Source organism: Thamnophis sirtalis, unplaced genomic scaffold (genome assembly GCF_051295495.1).
Source record: "Thamnophis sirtalis isolate CommonGarterSnake01/CBP01778 unplaced genomic scaffold, rThaSir2_p1.2 scaffold_7, whole genome shotgun sequence".
NCBI classification, from domain to species: domain Eukaryota; kingdom Metazoa; phylum Chordata; class Lepidosauria; order Squamata; family Natricidae; genus Thamnophis; species Thamnophis sirtalis.
This window is the reverse complement of record NW_028261387.1, coordinates 42,694,265-42,715,362: the sequence shown is the minus strand read 5'-3', so window position 1 is coordinate 42,715,362 and position 21,098 is coordinate 42,694,265. Positions and strand designations below refer to the sequence as shown.

The following is a 21,098-nucleotide window of genomic DNA, read 5'->3' as shown; positions in this document are numbered from 1 at the left end:
TTTGTTTGGTCATGTCTACACCTGGTTATACAAGGTCTCCTACTGCACTGGGGAAGTTGGTCTGCCAGAATAGTGTGAGCACAGTTATAGATCCGACTGAGTGACATTCCTTCCTTCAGATCCCAAAAATAATGAATGTTTATATTGTGTTGTGTCCACTGCATCAAAATGTGAAAAAAATATTTTTGCAAGTTCCTTTTTATTGATGGGTGGACCTTGGATTCTCCAGTTCTTATTGGATGCCAGTTTCATGAGTCTCAACTACCATAGCTAATGACTGAGGAATTGGCCCAATACTATCTAGACCAGTGGTTCTCAATGTGGAGACCACACCCCACAGGGGAGCAATTTGATTTTTAATGGGGGAAATTTGAACCTTTTTTAAACCAAGTTAATGGCCTTTTAGAATTCACTTTTTGAGTAAAGTAAGAATTATATGTTACCCCGGGGGGAGGGGGGATCAGGATGCTTAGGCAAAAAAAAAGGTTGGGAACCACTGATGTAGACAGACTTTCCTGTTCCCAAGTAAAGGTTTCCATCTTTGAATCTGCTCATTAATTGCCAGTCAGAAACTGACATTTTTTTTTAATTTGAAACTAAATGTAACCTATTCCTGGGATATTGAGGAAACCAAATAAATATAAAACTGTATAATCTAGTAAATATTTTTACCAGATCCATGTTGCAATGATTTTTTTCTTAGTTTTGGTAGTAAATTTGGGATAGAGGAGGAAGAGGAATGGCACTCATCGAACATTAATTGTAGGAGTTGGGATTGAGAACCATAAAAAGAACAGAAAAGTATGTGAAAAATTACTTAAATTTTCTGAGCATTTAGGAGCTGCTGCCTTCTACCTGCCCAATTTCAAAATTATCCTTCCAGTCAAAAATTCAGAGGTTGGTCCTCTTTATAAAAGAAACTACACTATAATTGTTTTAAATTGGAATGTTTTAAGTAGTGAAGAGTAATTTTAAAAGATGTAATGATGACATCACTTGCATTTTGTGAAATGCAAATGCCCATTTGCATTTGGGGAAGCTGTACTTATTAGTTGAATCTGTTCACAACCTTCTCTATTCACAATTTGTTCATCTTGAGAAAAGGCAGATCCCTAGATCATTTCTGTTTTCCTAACAGTGGCACCTACTGTTATTAATATTTTCCTGATGAATTAAATCAAGCCAGCAACTCCCAACATGCTTTCCCTCTCACCCTCATATAAAATTTGTTATATGCGCATTTGAGATACGACTAGGTCCTCATACGCTTGTTATCTTTGACAGTTTAAACCTTCTGTTGCTTCAACCACTGCTGTGATTAGTTAAAATGTTCCTTCTGGTATATTACTTGGTACCGTGTTTCCCCGAAAATACGACATGTTCTCATAATACAGTCATGCCACATTTTTCTTGTGGGCAAAAATATAAGCCTCCTCCCCCCGCATATAAGCCCCCTGGACAACCCTCCACCTCCGGCCAGGCAGAGTGCCATTCACCAACCTAGCAGTATCCCAAAAGTGCCAAGGTTGTACGACAACCATAGAGCATGCGCCCAGAGTGGCCACTGCCAAAAGACTCGGGTTGGAAGCCGTGGAAAAAAACAGGCTGGGGTGGCAGCAGAGGTGCCCTGGCTCTGTAATGAGAGCTGGGCCATGCATCCTGAGGGTGGGCGGCGGATGAGCGAGAGCGGACCACCCGCTTGCACAACCCCCCTCTCCAGCCATGCAGAGCGCCATTCACTGGCATTTGGAAGGCGCCAAGCCAGGGGAGCCAGGTGGTGGCGAACAGGCGCTCACGCGGCTTGGCGATACCACTAGGTGAGTGAATGGCGCTGTGCCTGGCTGCAAAGGGGGTTTGTATCCTTTATGATTATTGAGAATTTCTACTTACATTGTAGATATTTTTCCCAAGCATAATTTGTCTGTACAAATTGCAAAATGGGCAATTTCTGAACCAAACTAGATTACTGGCTGGATAAAGATTGAACAGTTTGAATCCCAGAAGTTTCTGTTGGTAGATGAGCAAAAGCACACAATCTTACCTTGCATTTCAGCCCCAGAATTCAGTATACTAGGACTACTGATCAAACTACTTTCTGTTCAAAACACATTTCTATAATGATTATGTTGCTTAGCTTAGTAATGAAATGAGTATTCACTCGGGTATCTTCCATCATTATACCTTTCTCAATACTGTTTGGATCCATTGCACCCAAACATTTGATGATATGTGGTTTTTGCTAGGCTCTCACTTCCGATTGCTCTCTCCTCAGCTTTCCATGCTCTTCACAGAGGAGTGCGACAAAGTACGTGATCTTATGCACGTGCATTCATTCAGTTATGATTTTCACCTGCGTATTGTACATCAGTATCTACTTGGATCTCACATGGCATTACGGCAAGGTTATCACCTCACAAGCTTCCTGGAAGACTTCATCACCCAACATCCTGACATCCCCAAGTTTGGACGCAACCACATATTTCAGGGTGAGGATTCCAGCAGAGTGTTTGGGGAGATCTTTCAGAAGGGACAGGCCCATCTGAATAGCTCTGTGTCACTTTGCAGGTTTACAGCTCAGGGGAAATGGGTGGAGTATCACAAGGGCATTATCAATATTTTTATTGCCATTTATGTTTTGTGATGCACTGTCTTTTTAGCCAATTGTCTAAAGACAGTTTACAAATGGATAAGAAACAATCCAGGTTTATTTCATGTCTCATTTCCAGGTAATTATTTTCTAAAGTAATTTTGCATAAATCAATATATTATATGAGCAGGGCTACACCAATATATAAAAAATTTATAGTTGCCCTTATATCTTGTAGTATCATCTCTCATTTGTATTAAAAGACCAAGGCTCTTTAGTCACAAAAAGTACATTGAGGTTGCTCAGTGTACTATTAATCCTGCAGAATATTTCCAGCAACTTCTATGTTGGCTTTTCCATGGCAAGTAAGAACAATTCTAAACAATGTAGCCATCCAAAAGTTTCACTTATAAGACAACCTAATGGGTTTACACTTCAGAATTACGTTGAAGACTGGTGATTTCTTTGCATCCTGCTCGTTTTCCATCAAATCATTTTTTAAATAAAACAATAGAGTTTATATAAAATTCAGGTGGTACAAGAAATCTGGGAGGCACTCTCTTACAAATCCCTACAAAAGATAGCTAAGAAACAAGCAATAGGAGCAACTGCATTGTTGTCACATCTAATTAAAGAATACAAAAAAAGCAGGTGTGTAAATGACGACATAGCAATAGCACTTAAACTTATATACCACTTCATAGTGCTTTGCAGCGCTCCTTAAGCGGTTTACAGAGTCAGCATATTGCCCCCAACAATCTGGGTCATTTTACTGACCTCGAAAGGATGGAAGACTGAGTCAACCTTGAGCCTGTGAGACCCGAACTGCCGGCAGTTGGCTGAATTAGATAGAATAGAATAGATAGAATAAAATTCTTTATTGGCCAAGTGTGATTGGACATACAAGGAATTTTTCTTTGGTGCATACAGCATTCCCTCTAAGCTGGGCGTGTGCGCGGCCGTGCAGGTAACAAAAAAACACAGCGCACAAGTTTCAAACTGCAGCGCAGTGTTTTTTAATGTCTTTAAATGTGACTGAAAATATCCCCCTTCCCTCCCTTCTGAACTCAATGATGCTGCAGAAGGGAGAATTCCCATTGGTCCTCTGGGGCTTTGTCAGTTCTTGGGAAAACGGGATTTGCTGGTTGTAGCCTGCGTTTCTCTGCACATCCGGGGTTTCTCAGGCATTGCCTCATCTGAAGCCCCGTTCTGGGCTCAGCATTTTTTCTGTGATCCCTTCGCTTTGAGGAGAGAGGGAAGCAGCGTGGAATTGGAATGCCTGAGCCAAAGGGGTCCACGGGATCTTGAGACTTGATTTTTGAGCAGTACGAATCCTTTCCACTCTTTCCTTTTCCTTTCTGTCATTCTTCTAATTTCCTTTTTCCTTTCCTTTCTCTTTGCCTTTCCTTCTTTTCCATTTCCTTTTCTTTCTCCTTTCCTTTCCTTCTTTTCCTTTTCCTTTCTTTCTTTTCCATTTCCTTTTCTTTCTCCTTTCCTTTCTCTTTTCCTTTCCTTCTTTTCCAATTCCTTTCTCTTTCCCTTTCATTTCTCCTTTCGTTTCCTTCTTTTCCTTTCCTTCTTTTCCTTTCCTTCTTTTCCTTTCCTTCTTTTCCTTTCCTTCTTTTCCATTTCCTTTCCTTTTTCCTTTCCTTTCTCTTTTCCTTTCCTTTCTTCTTTCGCATTTCCTTTCCTTTTTCCTTTCCTTTTCTTTTCCTTTCCTTTCTCCTTTCCTTTTTCCTTTCCTTCTTTTCCATTTCCTTTTCTTTCTCTTTTCCTTTCCTTTTCTTTCTCTTTTCCTTTCCTTTCTTCTTTCCCATTTCCTTTCCTTTTTCCTTTCCTTTTCTATTTACTTTCTCTTTTCCTTTCCTTTCTCCTTTCCTTTTTCTCTTTCCTTCTTTTCCATTTCCTTTTCTTTTTCCTTTCCTTTCTCTTTTCCTTTACTTTCTTCTTTCCCATTTCCTTTCCTTTTTCCTTTCCTTCTTTCCCATTTCCTTTCCTTTTTCCTTTCCTTCTTTTCTATTTCCTTTCCTTTTTCCTTTCCTTTCCTTGTTTCCCATTTTCTTTCCTTTCCCTCCCCCTCCCCTCCCTTCCTTCCTGGGGGTCTGAGGGAGAGGGAGGGGACCATTTTCCTCCTTGCCCCCCTCCCAACATCTGCTCTGATGGCAATTATGGCTAAAAAAATTTCAGGTGCTCAGGCATGAAAATGTGTTGCTCGAACACTATACTTTTCCGCACACAATGAAAAAAAATTAGAGGGAACATTGGGTGCATATGCTCTCAGTGTACATAAAAAGACAAGATACATTCGTCAAGAATCATAAGGTACAACACTTAATGATAATCATAGGGTACAAATTAGCCTGTAATGCTGCATTTTAACCAGTGTGCCACCATGGTTCTTTCAACCATAACATAAAATATAAAACAAAATATCTTCGCTCTGAAGGTTAGAATTATTTTGATTATAAGAAGCCTTTCATTTTCACAGATTCCTCCCCACCCTGATGTGGAGGAATATTTAATTTTAGTTTTATTTCATGCTGATAATCAACCCACCATATCTCTTCTCTTTTTCAACAGGTACACTAGTATTACCTACCAACACCATCACAGCACATCAGCTCTATAATTATATAACTGATCATGCCAGCACCTACCATATGAAACCCCTGCGCATGGTCCGGCCAGGAACTAGCAATGAGAGCAAGAAAGGAACTCCTAGCTCTGAGCAAAATGAATATGCGCTGGTCTCCATTTGGAATAGGTGTGTGAGTCTCATGCACTTCCTAAGGATTTTGTAAAAGTTGCTATCACTTATTTGCTACCAGAATTCAACCTGCAATGTTTGGGCAGTGAATTTTCCAGTGCAATCGTATAAAAGGCAATTTATCTTTACATTTATCAGGCACCTAGTACGACTACAATAACGGCAAGGCTATGCCTGTAACTTACAGTGTAGATTTTTGGGTTTTCTTGGAATTAATTGACTAGGTAAAAAAATAGATATTTGAGATAATATGAATGTATCATAATTTTAAAGAATTATTTACTCAAAGTAAAACTGGCTCTGTGTGTGTGTGTGTGTGTGTGTGTGTGTGTGTGTGTGTGTGTGTGTGTAAATAAATTCAGGAATACGCAAATTTTGCAGGCCAAAAAAAGATAAACTTGATTTCTAAGTGATATGCTAGAATCACATTTACAAAAGTAGTGTGGGGAGGGGGGGCTAAAACAAAAATAGAATTTGATTTCATTTATATTTAAATGAAAAATTGTTACTATTATAAATTACTGGTGAGTAATGGAAACTTTATGACACTTCAAAAACTCTTATCAATTTCTGGAGTTTTGGGAGGAGCATGGCCAAGCTTTAGAGGGATTGTATGCTACAAGTGACACATCTGTATCTTACTTACACCCTCCACAATTTCAGCAACAGAACCCTTGTTTTTGTAAAAACAAAAACAAAAAAAACCCAAACATAATTTATTTAGAAGGTTGCTTTTATCCTGATCCTTACATTTTACATTTGATATGTCCTCAGTGAGTATAAAATAATAAAAGTTTAACCTGTCATTGTCTGTTTACTATTGCAAATAGCTGGAGAGAGAAAGATAAAACATTTGCTTCCTTTCCTAAACTAATAATCTCTGAACCTTTTGAAAATCCCAGGAGAGCAGCATGATTTTCAGATTGCTATTGCTTTCCACCCTCACATTCTTCCTACTTCTGTCTTTTGGTTGACTTCTTTATTGCTTCTGCTGGAGTCTAATACCGGCAGGGTGCTTTATTCTGTTCAAAACCTGTCTCGTCCACTTTCTTTATAACAGAACAAGGCCTTCTGCCCCCCCCCCTCCAGTTGTGGCACAGGGTAAAGCCCAGTTCTTGCTGCCTGCATTTTAAGCTTTCGCTTCAAAGCACCAGGCAGTCTTTTCCAAGTTGTCAATTGCTTTGATTTCTAATAGGTGAGTCAAGCAACTGAAGTGCTGAGTCTTTATGGTTGTATTCCTTTGTTGCCTAAGCCTTAACACATAATTCCCTGACTATGCTTTGCAGTAGCTCATGCCGTCCTACTTCTAATAAGTCTATAAAATATTTGCATCCTTTTGAAATGCTAATGTTTGTATTAATGATAATGACGTCTGATTAAGAATTTTGATTATTCAGGATTGAGTCAAGAAGGGAAGCCAGTCATCTTTTACAAAGCATATTAGCAGGCTCACGTCTCTTCTGGCACTCGAAGATGTTATAACTGAGTTTAATGTATGCACAACAATAGATACAACTGCATGAGAACATAAATACAAAGTTTATCCTGCTAGTTGGATGGTTTCAAGGTATAACAACAGAACAGAGGCCCCCACTCCTCATTTATCCTTTGCATTAGATTCACTTAAAATTTTCCAATTAGTCTTTTCCTCTGTAACTCCATTCTTACTGAACTGTTCCTAGTGAATGTCTTTTAATTCAAGCTGAACAATGCACAAATAAAGTTACAAACCCCAAATATTCCCTATATCTATAGGAAAAACCCATGGTTCTAGAGTTGAGCTAAAGGCATACCAACACTCAAGTTGAGGGTTAATTTCTTGTCTTTCTGCTTTTAGTTATGTTGAGCAGCCTATCGCAATAGTAGCCTATCCATTAATAGTAAACATTGTGGAGGAAAGAACTGCAGCTACTTTTTTTCCACTACTGAAAGAATTCCCACACCTCTCTGTTCACAGTTCTGGTTCCTACAAAGATTCAGAGGGATTGCATCATCATGATGATTTTGATGTGTCCCTGCTTGTGTGCCACAGTGCTGTGCCCTTTGAAGACCAGAGCGAGGCAGACCGACACATGTTACGGTAAGAGTGAAGGCGGGCCGGGAAGACTAACAAGTTGGACAACTTTTCAGGCTTCCAGTTTAGAAGACAGGGTGCTTACAATGTTAGACAAAAGGTAAGCAGAGATATAGTTTAGCTGTAGTACATTAGTGGATAGATGGCCCAGAACTATCCAGGCGAAGGCCATGAGGTACAGAAGGTGCAGGGAATGGCCTTGAAGGACCAGAGAAAGAACTGTTACTAAAGCAATGGTCAGAAAAGCAGGATTACATCTAAGCCAAGAAACTAATATCTCAGACAGGCCTTTCCCTAGTTTACACAAAATTAGGGAGGGAAAAAGCACATTCAGGCTTGCAAGACTCTGATGGTATCTCTAACTGCAATGAAAGTAGTCCTGACATATTGTATGTAGCATTGGTTTCTTAATCTGGCCTACCTTGTTGGGTTGACATAAGATTATTGGGTTGGACAGATTATGGACAAGTCAGAGAGCAGGGAAGACGCCTTTCTTCAAATGTTGCTATTGGATGTTCTGCATAAGGCTGTTGGTAAACGGGGCCATCTGCAAAAGGCATGGCAATTGTTTACCCTTTTCCAGGTTGCAATATTATGTAATCATGACAAGCCAACGGGAGCTCTTCCCTCGACTAACAGCAGACATGCGGCGCTTCAAAAAACTCCCACGCCTACAGCGAGAGGCACTAGAACCTGTCCTGGGACCCTCGGCATGGGAGACAGCAGAGGGTAGCCGGCAGCGGAAGGAAGTTCCAGATCCTTGGGAGGAGATAGACGATCATGGCGAGTTCTATGCAGGTGGCCCCCAAGTCAAGGTGGGCCCAGGACTCTTCTACACCTCCCCACTATTTCCATTACTTGCCTCTGAGGTTGCCGCTGCCCAGAAACAGCTCAGCACAACAGTACAATGTGCCAAGGGCCACTGTCGCCGGGACAACCTCTGGAAGAGGCTCTTCTTGCTGGAGCCTTTGGCTTCCGACAAGCTTAAGCTGGGCAAGCTGTCTCTAAGTGAGCTGGAGGAGCTGTTGGATGCTGTGCATAAGAAGTCCATTGCTGACATTGATCCCCAGTTGGTAAGTGGCTGAACTCAGTCAGGGTACTACTGTGTATGCATTTGTGTTGGGCCTCACAATAAGAGCAGTAGGCAGAACCAGGCTATGAGCAAGAAAGGATATGAAAGTAAGAAATTTTGATGGCCTGTCTCCATTACAAACAGAGACAGAGAGCACCAGTGGATTTGGGATGGATAAATTTACCCATAGGCTTAAGAAGGTCTGAGTTAGTCAAAAGGTAGATTGGGGCAATGCAGTTTTGGATGGCCAGGTCCACAGATAGGCTAATTAATGTGTTCAACAAGTAGATAGAACAAACAGGGTAAGAATTTTACTGTGAGGTGGCTTTTGTTCAATATATATATTTATACAAAACTTAAAATTTTAGTTATGATTCTGGGAATATTTCTGAATGCATGGTTTTAACATCTCACTTTGCAGGACTCTATCTGCCAAAGTTAATCTAGGGCTGTGAGAAAGCTTTAAATGTGGTGTCGTATTGGGCTTCCAAAGTCCGTATTCATACAATACTTCACCTTACAGAAAATTCAGAAGGGAAGAAAATGCTAATAATTCTATAATGAGAAAGACCCCTTTTCCAATTAAGTGAAACTTTGGAAAGCAAGGAGTCAGAACTCTGGCTACAAGCAGGATAGTCATCCAGAAACTGAGCAAACTAGGACCAAATGTTAAATGTTAGAAGAAAGCATGTAGCAAAAGATCCAAGTTCAAAAATTAGATAGATACATCTAGTAGCTACAGACAGAATACTTCAGAAAAATGTGGGAAGGAATTAGGCAGTGGCTTGGGCCACGCTAGGTTCCCCTCTCTTCTTCAATGAGCCAGAGTGAATGTAAATACAAAAATAGCAATACATATGCACTCATCCTGACACCTCTCCACACATTTCCTTACATGGGGAAACACACTTTACGTGGCCACTGCTAGTAAAAATGCTGGGAAGAATTCCAGAAATCATACTCTGTCTGACTGTTTTGCATTCTCTGCATGCTGCAAAGTATCTGCCCTCACTTTACCTGTTTTTCCTCTCCCTGGCAGAGCTGCTTTCTCACTATGACTGTCTCCTGGTACCAGAGTCTTATCAAAGTCCTACTCAGTCGTTTCCCACAGAGTTGTCGCCATTTCCAGAATGCTGATACTGGTACCCAGTACCTGGTAAGACATTTCCAGCTGAATTGTTCCCTGCTGGACCTTCCTAATTAGCTTGCTAAAGTTCAATCAAAAATAATTCCTGATTATCCACCCTTACGAACTGGTAGTATTTTCGCTATTAGAATGAAATTTGTATTTGTTGCTTTTCTAGCACAGTACACAATGTGGTTTTAGCCAGTTTGTATATGTATATACTGTATATACATAAATTGATGTTTAGGTTTTCTAGATATTCCCTAATGCCTTAACCTTATTCTCTATTTCCCTGTCCTTCCATTGACTAGAACCTCTTTGTATGTCATGACTGTAAAGCAGCACTGTTGCATTTTCTTTACAGGTTGTTCTGAATCAGAAATTCACGGACTGTTTTGTGCTTGTATTCCTTGATTCGCATTCAGGAAAAACAGTAAGAGCTTTATCCTCTGTAAACCTGAAGGTTAAGGGGGAGGCAATAGAGTGTTAGAGTAACTCCATCAGCTTGAATGTTTTAACCAGAGATTTATTGTACTCAGAATTGCAGACGCTAATCCAAGAGTTTTGGGTTTCTTCTGGATTCGAATGACGGACTGCTTTTAGACAGCTCCAATTTTCTCTGTGGCTAATCTTGACCATAATTATGCAGTCACATCTGAATCTGTTCTCCGACCCTAATAAAGACTGAAAAACAAATATATATTTGGGTATTTTGGGCACTAGTCCTCCAGAAGTACTCTTGGCAACAGTTTGTCCATCCATCCATCCAATTTCTATAGCCACCTCTCTCAGTCAATGATTTTGGGTGACTTACAATTCAGGAAATATGTGTAACAATGCAAGATGTAGATCTTGTTGGTTTTGCCTTCCAGAGCCTGGCAGTGGTCTTTCGAGAGCTGTTCCCAGTTCAACCCCAGGACAGTGAAAGCCCTCTGCCGCAACTTGTGTCCACATACCACCACCTGGAATCTGTTATCAACACAGCTTGCTTCAACCTCTGGACAGGGCTGCTCTAGAAACAGTTGGACCTTCTGACTGATCCATAGGCATCTACAAGAAGTCTAGAATGGAGGTGCCCTGACATGACTGCGATCTGAGGCTGTATCTTGCTGGATAAGAAGTCGGAACACTGAATCTGACTGGGCCAAGAGGGGGAATCATGAAGAGAAAGCAACATGGCTGGCCCACTTAAAGGGGCGGGGTATTCTTATCCAGAGAAATTGCTCTAGGAGGCATCTGAAGGATGGGCCATGTTTCTGGGGGCTCTTTGAGTTGAAAGGCCAAAAGACTACTGGAGTCCGACCTGGCCAGTCGGCTAGAGTGACACTATTAAAGCATTTGGGAAGGGTTCTGCACAATGGTGGGAATGTTTTATATTAAGTGAGTGTACAGTAAATTAAATAAATGGATTACATGAATTTATTTATTAAATAAATTAAATGGCTTACTAAGGACGTTGTTACAGATTGCCTATCAGACTGTTGCATTGATTTTTAAGGAGAAGCAGGGTAGATTTCTGTTTACTTGCCAAAACAACTTTCTGTCAAGATGGGTGGAAGCACTGCCAGATTCCTATCCTGTTGTTATAGGATATGCTGATGTATTCTAAGACAGCTGGCCTGGATTCCCATGAGTTCTGTCAAACACTTATCAGATTTTAATGTTACATTGCGGATCCAGCTGTTTTTGAGTAGAAACAGGACATGATGCAAGAAAAAGGCAAATTTTAAAAAAATCAAGGATTTCTTTTTCTAGACCCACCAAGTGGCACTGTTGAGCTACATCTGGAGTGACATGAGTTTCTTTCCTTTGGACCAAACTCTTTCCCATTAATTGTTAGCAGGAAGAAAAAGGGATATCAGCATCTTTGGGAGTTCTCATCATAATTTTGCACTCCTTTTGCCAGTTTTTGTTATTGTATTCAGAATGTTGGGGTGCAAATGCTTTGCATCTTTAAAAAAAAGATTAAAGAAGAATATGTCATTAAGAAAGCTCCCAGCATTTTATCACAGAACACTGAGTGACATGATTTTCAGCTTTAATCCAGGTAAAAACAAACATACTGAGCATCCTACTTTACTAAGAAATATCGTCATATTAATGTAAAATATTGGGATGCTTTTGATACCTCAGGAAGTAGCAAAAGAGTGGTTGTTCCCTCTGGAGGGGAATACAGCAATTGTTGCTGTTGGTTTCTCCATCTATAATGGTCTTTATTTCAATTTTTTCCAACTTTTCACACACAATGATCTTCCCAGTAGGAGAACAGCCAGTTTAATCCATCCAGTGTGTTACCTGCAGAGGAACCATAAAGACTTACATTAAGCAAAAATAATATTTTGACAGCTAACCTCCAGTCTTTGAGGTTGCAGATGTTGGCCAAAGCTTCCAACATGCAATAATCAATTTCATATAACAAGATTCTTCCCGTTCACATAAAATAAAGCTTGCCTTTTGGTTTATATTCGCAGCCTATATAACCACTATAATTCATTGACTCCAGTAACTGGAATAAGTAATGGAAGTTCAGTTCTCCAGGGCTATCAGGCTCATGTCGTTCTGGTACTTGGGCAATTTGAATATGTCCTACAGAAGAAGACAGTAAATATCAGATATTTCTTATTTGCTCTACCTGATTCTAGCCTTGTCCCCTTAATTAAAAAAAAAAAACAAGCAACAGAGCATATCACTCTATCTTACCAATAATGGGAAAAAATGTCTTTAAATTCTGTGTCAAATTACCATCCATGATCTGGCAATGGAAAATATCCTGTAGAGCAAAAAGTAGATCTTCAGCTCAAGGCATGATTTGTCTCCTTTTTCAAATTCAGTATTACCCCTGAATTGGGGTCGGGGGGGGGGGGGCAGAAAGTCTCAAATAGGGGAACAATAGGAGAGGTGTATTATCTCTGACTGTGAATGGAAGAGATCACAGTCAGCATGAAAAACAACATTGCTAAAATGGGCTTTGCCCTGATCTATTAAGGCCACAGGTGTCAAACTCACTGTGTCATGTTGTTGTCACATGACATATCACATTTTCCCCTTTGCAGAGTTGGAGTGGTCATGGCCTGTGCATGACCCATCCAGCCTGTGGGCCGCCAATTTGACCATCCCTGATTAAGACTGTTCTCGCATGGTATTAGAAACCAGTTTAATTTTGCAGACTACATAATACAGGTAGTCCTCGACTTACGACCACAATTGAGCCCAACATTTCTGTTGTGAGACATTTAATAAGTGAGTTTTGCCCCATTTTATGACCTTTCTTGCCACAGTTGTTAAGTGAATCGCTGCAATTGGTAAGTTAGCAACCCAATTATTAAATGAACTTCCCCATAGACTTTGCTTGTCACAAGGTCGCGAAAGGTGATCACATGACCTTGGGACACCGCAACGGTCATATATAACCAGTTGCCAAACTCTAAATTTTGATCACATGATCATGGGGAGGCTGCAAAAGTGTTAAGTGTGAAAAACAATCATAAATCACATTTTGAACTTGTAACTTTGAATGGTCACTAAATGAACTGTTGTAAATCAAGGACTATCTGTACACCCTGCCAATCTAAAGTGGCACCCAGGAACTTAAGATGAAGTTGTTTTTAATTTTAAATCCAGGTAATCCTCATTATAATGGCAATTGCAGCTGGGATTCCTCTGGCTGTCATATGGTCATAAAATGCAATGTCAGATGACCACATGCATCATTTAGCAATGGCAATCCCCACTGCCATCATAATGCCAAGAGATGTGAGTTATTAAGCAAGAAGAGGAAAGCCCAGGTAAGGAGTTGGGGGGAGGGTCTTGAAAGGCTGGCATAGGCTCCATGTGAATCAGGCCCTGGGAGGGCCAGCACAGGCTGCATGTGAGTGGAGGGGGGAAGGCCTGGGGAGGAAAACAATGGAGGCTGCATGCTGGTAGGTGGGCTGCAGGAGGAAGAAAAGGCAGGAGTTATGGGAGCAACATGTGCCCTCTGCTGGCTTCCCAGGTGACTGAAATTCCTGGGCAGCACTAACCAGTGAGCAGGCTATTCTGAGTCCCCTAGCCAGTAAAAGAGCCCAACATTCCCCTCAAAGACATACCTAATGGTACTCACCAGCTCTAGCTTCAAACTGGGTCTTCCCACCTTTTCCAAAATGGTAGCAGCTGAAAGAATACAGATTTAGTTGATCAACCGATTTTATCCTCTACATATCTCAGCACTACTACAGCCAACTCTAAAACACAAAGAGGAACTGATTGGCCATGTTTAATTCCACAGATTGTTGATGCAGCCAATCCAAACGTTCTAATGAGACCCTCCTTCTGTTTTATTGGCTGTTGCCACCAAGAACCAAGTAACCACAACATTTTTCATTACAGCATGTCTACCTTCTGCCCTTAAAGGAGTCACCGGGAATTAGCCAAGTGGGATGGTAGCTGGGAAGGTTTTAATCTCTAGCTTCTCAGTGCAATCGAGAACTGTTGGGGAAAGACTTCCACTCACTCTATGCAATTCTGTGCCTAGGAAAGGAAAGTTTCACATGTCTTACCTTGCTGTGGTGTGGTCAGAAAATAATTGGGATCACTAATCCGGTTATTAATAGGCTCCAGTAATCCAATCAGATTTTCCTGCAGGGATAGACACAGAAAGGTAATTTGGAAGTTTAAGAATAGTGTATCATGGAAAATCTGCTTTTAGCCTTCAGCCCTTGTGTTTCAGTTCTGCTTAATCTCACAGATAATTCCACGTCCCTTGTGTACAACTATTTTCTCTTGTTGCCTGTCATTCAGGAGTTAGTAACATAAACTTCAGAATCACAGGTAGTCCTCATTTAGCAACCACAATTGAGACTGGCAACTCGGTTGCTAGGTGACACAGCTATTAAGAGGAAAAAATCACAAGACTGAGACTGCTTATAATTTTACTTATGTCCCCCCTCCCCCATTCCTTCACCTTTTGGAATGCTTACCCCAATGCTGAGATAATTGGCAAAAGGGAAATCACATTTGTATTTACATTCATTGGAGAAGAAAGGATTACAAGAGAGTAAGGCACTCAGTGGGGAATAGCTTACTATGCAAACCACTTAGCAGGAGGGGAGGAAGGAAAAATGGTTCAGACAAAGGAGAAATTGCCTAAACAGATCACTTGTTTAGGCAATGTCCTCCACTCCATAAGGGTGTGGGGGGAACGGATGAAACACAGGACAGTTTCTAGTACTGTCTACTGATCTACTGTAATGGCAAATATATGATGGAGAGAGAGAGAGACTGCAAAAGTTGTAAATGTGTTCCCTGGTTGCAAAGGGTTTTTTTTGTAGCACTACTGTAACTCTAAACATTGCACAAGACAATAAGAGGAGGTCTATCTGTAATTGGATTATGGCTTTTCTGAACAGTCTTGCTATTCTTTTGATTCTGTGGAATTCTTGGAAATTGGGAATCGAGGAGAGCTTAACTAACCCCAGTAGCCAGTTTGGCTTTGGCAGGTGGAACAGTTGCAGTTCAGCAACATCTGGAGAGTAAAACTCCCCCCCCTCTCCCCCCAAAATCAGTATTAAATGGAATCCTTTCCCTTTCTGGAAGAAACACGGCAATCTGGTAATTCTCCCATTTCCACTCAGTCCATACTTGTTCCAAGATGTCAGCAGCATATTTGAGGTTTTCAATAAAGGTGGCTTCCATCTCAGTTGACGCAGCATCCCTTTTAGCACCTGTAGGAAATCGGCCAGCCATAAGATGGATCCTAAAAGCATAGAGCTGCATCAGTGCAGAAGAAAGCTCACTCAACTGTATCTTGTACAAGCTAGCAGGGGTAAGAATGAGGGAAGTTGTGCCTTTTTGTACTTGGATCAAGATATCTCTGCTCCTGCTACAATGTGACTATGGTAAAAGCTCTTTTATCCCCAGTTTAATTATGCCCTAAGAGGCAATGATCCATGAAGTGCATTAAACAGTTAGCATATATCACTGCATGCAGACTTTCTGTGAGTGAATCCACTCCCTCTTGAATCATGTAATTCAGAATTGTACAAGATGCAGTTAGTTTATCTAATGTAAGATTGCCTAGCTTCACTTAGATTGGTGCACAAGACCCCATGAACTGTACATACAAGCTCATTCACTATAGGAAGATTAATGTACCTTTGTGCCATTTAACAAGCAAGTGGGACATATACAATTGGGTAAGAAAGACTGATTTTCTCCCTCACCATTTTTATTCCTTGCTTTACAGATGAAGAATAGGTACTAATCAACAATGCTATTTAAAACAACGCTTGTGTAATCATATGTGGCAATGCTGATCAGATGCTTTACTTTGTAATGACTGGTATTCATTTTTCCCAATCAATTAAAATAATATAAAAGGATGAAGCTATATGTGCTTCACTACTTTTTTTTTCTGCTCAACCGGCAAAGAAAAAAGAAATACAGTGTGAAAAGCACTAAACTTGGGAATCTTGTCATTACCAATACAGATGCCATATATCCCTTTTCCCCAAATGGGATTTCTACTTATAAGTCATATGAGTACATATTTCCAGCTTTTCTATTAATACAAAACAGACAACAGACAAGCCACCAGCATGATACAGGGGAGGCTGAGCTCTGGAAGCCAACTTGGGCCAATCTCTTGAGCCCAACTTATCTCACAACGTGGTAATTATGAGGAAAATCTGGAGGAGGAAATGGCAGAAATTTAATAAAAAGAGTAGGCTTTTGCTTTTAATAAACACTGCCAATAATCCTGCTGTCAGCCCTTCATGATGGGCAAAGTCAAGAAACAGGCAGGATAGGGATTCTATATTACTGTATGATAAAAAGGTAAAGGTTCCCCTCACATGTGGTAGTCATTCCTGACTCTAGGGGGCAGTGCTCATCTCGAACTGCCGACCTTTCTGATCGACAAGCTCAGTGTCTTAGCCACTGAGCCACCGTGTCCCTCTACTATAGGATAGAACCCAGAAATTTCAAAGCCTACCAATGCTTCTCTTTGCTCCATCATATGTCAAGCAAAATCAAGGTTATTTTCCCCAGGTGTTTGAAGGAGTTAGGTGGGCATTGATGCTGCTGATATGCTTTTCTGAAGTTATTATTTTAACCTTGGACATTGTAGATTGAGGTTTGTGTTTTAATCCTGATATCCAGAGTAACAGCTGTGACAGAGGTAAGCTGTTTAAATAAAAACCTACATTTATTTTTTAGTTTTTTTCTCACATTTTTCTCTTTCTTGGGACCAAGTCATCTTTCAATGATTTGCTATTCTCCTCTATGTCCATGCTCCACATTCCTTCATATTTGAAAGAAAACTTTTGAAGACTGCTAGAATTAGATGGCAGCCATCTCTAGGCAAAGCAAAGTAGTAGTCACTTTTTTCACAATTTTCCTCCTTTCCTTCCTCTATGTCCAACCAGTCATAGACAAGAGCAAGAGTTGAAAGTTTTGTTCACCAGAGCACAATGAATCTGTTACTGATTCCTGGCACTACAGAAGATGGTATAAGTGCTTCTGCTCTGGAAACGAACAGTCTCCAAGCACCACTAATCACTACTGACATGGTTATATGTTGTTATCCAGGTTTCTTTCTATCAATTTTGAAACTCAAGACATCTTGGTTCCTCTGGATCATTGCAGCTGCTATAATTTATCCACCTTAAAGCCTGAATATTGTCAACCTAAACCGAACTGCCTACTTTACGTCATCCCTGTGATGGACTTAAAAGATTGTCTTTAAAAATGCTTCAGAAGAATTGCATTGGACCGTACACGAGTACCGTACTTCTCTGTTAAACATTAAAGCAGCCCATCTTTCTCAGGCTTCACAACCAATCTGAAAAAGATGCTTTGCTTAGGGAGTTGGCTCAGTGCAACTGTTGTAGAGTCAATAGTGGTTCACTCAATCCCTTTATTTGAGTTTATATGATATTCTGAAAACTACCTGTGCTAGTTTGACACAGCATGCCCGTCTAAAATGCAATTGTAGTCCAGTGTGTTGTGGAAACATAGCCAATTACTTCAATCAGGTGATTTCCCTACTGCAGCCTTCTCAAAATAGTGCTATTGAGATTGGTAGCAATGTACCTTGGGAATATTTTTGTTGCATGTAAATTGGTACATGTGAAAAGAATCTAAATATCTTAATGGATTAGAAGATGAAAATGAGCCAACAGTGTGATGCAGTTGAAAAAAAAATACAGTCACTATACAAAGTTATTGTTCCTGCTAATTCTTAACTGGTCAAACAGAATATTATATTCAGTTCAGTTGAACTGCATTTAATAAGAACATCGACAAACTGGAACATGCCTGGTGAAAAGCTGCCCAATATAATAAAATGCCTGTAAATGTATGAGGAATGGATAGAAGCATTGGGAATGTTTAGCTAGGAGAACACTGCAGAGAAATACCAAAGCTGTCTCTTGAGCATCTGAAGGGCTGTCAGATAGAAGACAGGGTAACATTGTTCAGAGTTGTTCTGGAAGACATTTTTTTTAAAAAAAAGAGGTTTAATCCACTACGAAGGAGATTGGGGTGAGACATAAAGGGGAAAAAAAGTCTAAATCAAAAACTATTCAACAATGGAACAGATTGCTGCAAGGAAATGAACTTCCCTTCACTGGAAATGCATGAACAAAGGCTGGACGTTTATTTATTAGTGGATTCCTGTTTTAGGTAGATGATCTCCACACTAGATGATCTCCAAGGTCTCTTCTTCCCCTTCCATTATGGAACATGGAAAGCGCCAGATTCCCCTTTCGCCCACTTCCAAGAAGCAAGATAAAAGCAAGTAAATATGTCTCTTACAACATCCATCAAGGCTGCTGCCAGATTCCGTAAGTAACAGACACATCTGTTTATTCTCTGATTCCTTCCCAGTTAAAAATGATAACAATTTTGCTTGAATCTGGATACCTGCCTGTATCATTCCCTTCTAATGTGCCACAGTGAGGAGATTTATAAAAATTCCCTCTTCAATAACAGAGCAGCAAGCCAAAAGGAAATGTACGATTGATTGTTTCCTGCAAAGAAAAAATATATTTTATAACACACTATGGGAGGGATGTAAGAGACAGTTTGCTGTAGTGGTCAGGCTAGGAATCAGGAGGCTAGTCCCACATTGGGCACCAAGTCAGCTGGATGATCTTGGGTCAGTCACTCTCAGCCCAGGGAAGAAGCAGGGAATGGGAAACCACTTCTGAAATTTTGCCAAGAAAATCACAGTGACTAGTCACGTTGCCAGGAATCAACACCAATTCAAAGGGAGGGAAAGGGTAGAACTGTAGGGATTCTGCATTATATATAGACAGTCCTCACTTAGCAACCCTAATTGAGACAGGCAACCCCATTGCTAAGCTATGTGCTCACTAAACAAAACATCACGTGACCACAGCAGCTTTATGTCAGCACTTTCCAGCAGTCTCAGTTGAGGTTGTTAAGTGCACTGTCACGTCACTACAATTTGCAACTTTCTGCCAGCTTCCCTATTGATTTTGCTTTTTAGAAGCTGGTTGGAAGCTTACAAATGGTGAACATGGGGTTGTGGGGTGCTGGGACCATCCAAAGTGCAACCATCTGTCATAAGTCGGTTTTTTCAGCACTGTCATAATTTTGAATAGTCGCTAAATGAATGGTTGTTAAGTGATAGCAACATATAAATAAATGTATCCAGACTTCCCCAACTGGACAACCTCTAGAAGTTCTGGAGACCAGACTTATTCATCATGCTCCCTGACAAAATATGGTGAGAGTATTCAAGTCGCCAGTATTATGAGCCAGTGGTGGCGCAGTGGTTAGAGTGCAGTACTGCAGGCTACTTCTGCTGGCTGCCTGCAATTTGGCAGTTCAAATTTCACAAGGCTCAAGGTTGACTTAGCTTTCCATCCTTCCGAGGTGGATAGAATGAGGACTCAGATTGTTGTGGAAAATATGCTGACTTTGTAAACTGCTTAGAGAGGGCTATAAAGCACTGTGAAGCAATATGTAAGTCTACGTTATGTATGTAAATCTACTGCTATTGTTATAGTATATCTGGAGGGTATCCAGCTGGTAAAGGGACACATCTATAATTGGTTCAATGTTTATCTTCATTATTACCTTGGACATTTCAGTTCTTTGGCATACTTCACAGCCAAAGCCACAGCTTCCCGGAATTCAGGCTGGCGTCCAGGCACTGCTCCTAAACCCATATCACCTTTCTCTTGGTTCCCTGGAAAAAAGGACAGCACAAATTGATCTCCACATATTGGCAAGGGATCCTTACTTGGCCAACCCACTACTGAGAAAACAGTTCTTTGACGGGGCAAATATGTCAGCTTTTCTTCTCATCTGCCACTATTTTGAAGAGAGGGGTAGGAGGAGAGTTTTTAGAAGACAGGTGATCAGCTAAAGTACAAATTCCAGAGCCTTCAAAAAGCTTGGAGTATAAGTGGTATTGATCCTTACAATAGAACCGGCAGATGTTTGTTTTGCAGTCAATGAAGCAAGTAACAAATGTGATAGTGATTCCCCCCCCCCTTTGTTTGTTTGTTTAACAACCCAGTGCCTTTAATAGCTGGGTGGCTTCACAAAGAAGGAAAAATAAATTATTTTGGTTGTATGAAATACAAAGCAATGAAGGAGGAGGAGGAGGAGGAGGAGGAGAAGAAGAAGAAGAAGAAGAGGCAACAGCAGCAGCCTGGCTAGGTGGCTAAAATGCTTGTGATCAGAAAGGTCGGCGGTTCGAATCCCTAGTATAGGTCTCCTGGTGAGCAGGGGGTTGGACTAGATGACCTCCAAGGTCTTTTCCAATTGTTATTAGTTAAAAAAAAGACCTTCAATTTTCGCCCGATCAACACGGGTGGCACCGGTCTACTACCGCATTCTAAGGAGCCCACTGAGATTTCAGCCGCCGCTACCCAAGTCAGGGGAAGAGAAAGGGGAGATCGGGGGAGGCGGGCAAAGAGAAGGCGAAAGTCTCCCAAAAGCAATTAACAAAGGCAATCGGCTACCCGGCGGAGTATTCAGCAGGACCACCTCCAGCCCGTGCCGTTCTGCAGCCGCGCGCAACTCTGGGGCGTCGGAGGCGTAAGGGAAGGCCAGCTCAACTGCTCGGAATCCGGCCCGCGAAGCCGCCTCCATGCGCTGACCCAGCGTCGGCTCCTCCTGGAAGAGCCAGGCCAGGTTGGCCGCAAAGCGCAGCGGGGCCATGGCACAGGGGGTGAAGCGGTGTCTGCGGCCCAGCGCACACTGCGCCCGGGAGGAGGAGGAGGAGTTTTCGCTGTTCCGGGAAGGAGCAGCCGCAGGTGGGTGGGGGATCGGGTGAGGGTGTGTATCTATGCGGGAATCTCGCGGCTGGTTGCTCGGTTGCTCCTCGGCGCGATGGGAGGCCACACACTACGGGTAATTGAGCCCAAGCGCTTCTTCCTGAGCGGCAAACCGTAGCGACAAGGCATTTTCCCTTCCCGGGAAGGACCGGGGAGGTGGGGGGGGGGACCCTCGTTATTTAGT

At 41.3% G+C, this 21,098-nt stretch overlaps 2 protein-coding genes across 7 annotated transcripts in view; one reads left to right on the top strand and one right to left on the bottom strand.

Moving 5' to 3' along the window:
* SZT2 (SZT2 subunit of KICSTOR complex) overlaps nucleotides 1-11,090 on the top strand; it is a 99,897-nt gene extending 88,807 nt beyond the window's left edge. For all 5 annotated transcript variants that reach the window (XM_087719827.1, XM_087719829.1, XM_087719828.1 and 2 more), the window contains 7 exons: nucleotides 2,273-2,486; nucleotides 5,168-5,351; nucleotides 7,312-7,434; nucleotides 8,012-8,501; nucleotides 9,540-9,656; nucleotides 9,991-10,059; nucleotides 10,499-11,090. In XM_087719827.1, coding sequence (XP_087575953.1) covers nucleotides 2,273-2,486; nucleotides 5,168-5,351; nucleotides 7,312-7,434; nucleotides 8,012-8,501; nucleotides 9,540-9,656; nucleotides 9,991-10,059; nucleotides 10,499-10,642 — 1,341 coding nt within the window. In that variant the 3' untranslated portion in view covers nucleotides 10,643-11,090. The remainder of the gene's footprint in view (nucleotides 1-2,272; nucleotides 2,487-5,167; nucleotides 5,352-7,311; nucleotides 7,435-8,011; nucleotides 8,502-9,539; nucleotides 9,657-9,990; nucleotides 10,060-10,498) is intronic.
* HYI (hydroxypyruvate isomerase (putative)) lies at nucleotides 11,082-20,867 on the bottom strand. 2 transcript variants are annotated; one of them, XM_087719833.1, is made up of 9 exons: nucleotides 20,600-20,867; nucleotides 19,707-19,818; nucleotides 15,243-15,357; nucleotides 14,162-14,240; nucleotides 13,726-13,775; nucleotides 12,327-12,396; nucleotides 12,078-12,212; nucleotides 11,755-11,921; nucleotides 11,082-11,577 (listed from the first exon to the last, which is right to left on the bottom strand). In XM_087719833.1, exons 1-8 carry the CDS (start codon nucleotides 20,796-20,798, stop codon nucleotides 11,863-11,865), a joined length of 819 nt encoding a protein of 272 aa, XP_087575959.1. In that variant the 5' UTR covers nucleotides 20,799-20,867; the 3' UTR covers nucleotides 11,082-11,577; nucleotides 11,755-11,862. The 2 variants fall into 2 exon arrangements, with proteins under 2 accessions (XP_087575959.1, XP_087575958.1); XM_087719832.1 differs by lacking the exons at nucleotides 11,082-11,577; nucleotides 11,755-11,921 and having other exon boundaries at nucleotides 11,993-12,212.
* Nucleotides 20,868-21,098: the final 231 nt, after the last annotated feature.

What these genes read in the sequence shown, in the direction of transcription:
- HYI (XM_087719833.1), bottom strand. Translation starts at nt 20,798, where the DNA reads ATGGCCCCGCTGCGCTTTGCGGCCAACCTGGCCTGGCTCTTCCAGGAG. An exon ending in AAAGAACTGAAATGTCCAAG is followed by an intron (nt 15,358 to 19,706) that starts GTAATAATGAAG and finishes CTATGCTTTTAG; the next exon opens with GATCCATCTTATGGCTGGCC. An exon ending in CCAGTTTGAAGCTAGAGCTG is followed by an intron (nt 12,397 to 13,725) that starts GTGAGTACCATT and finishes TTTGCTCTACAG; the next exon opens with GATATTTTCCATTGCCAGAT.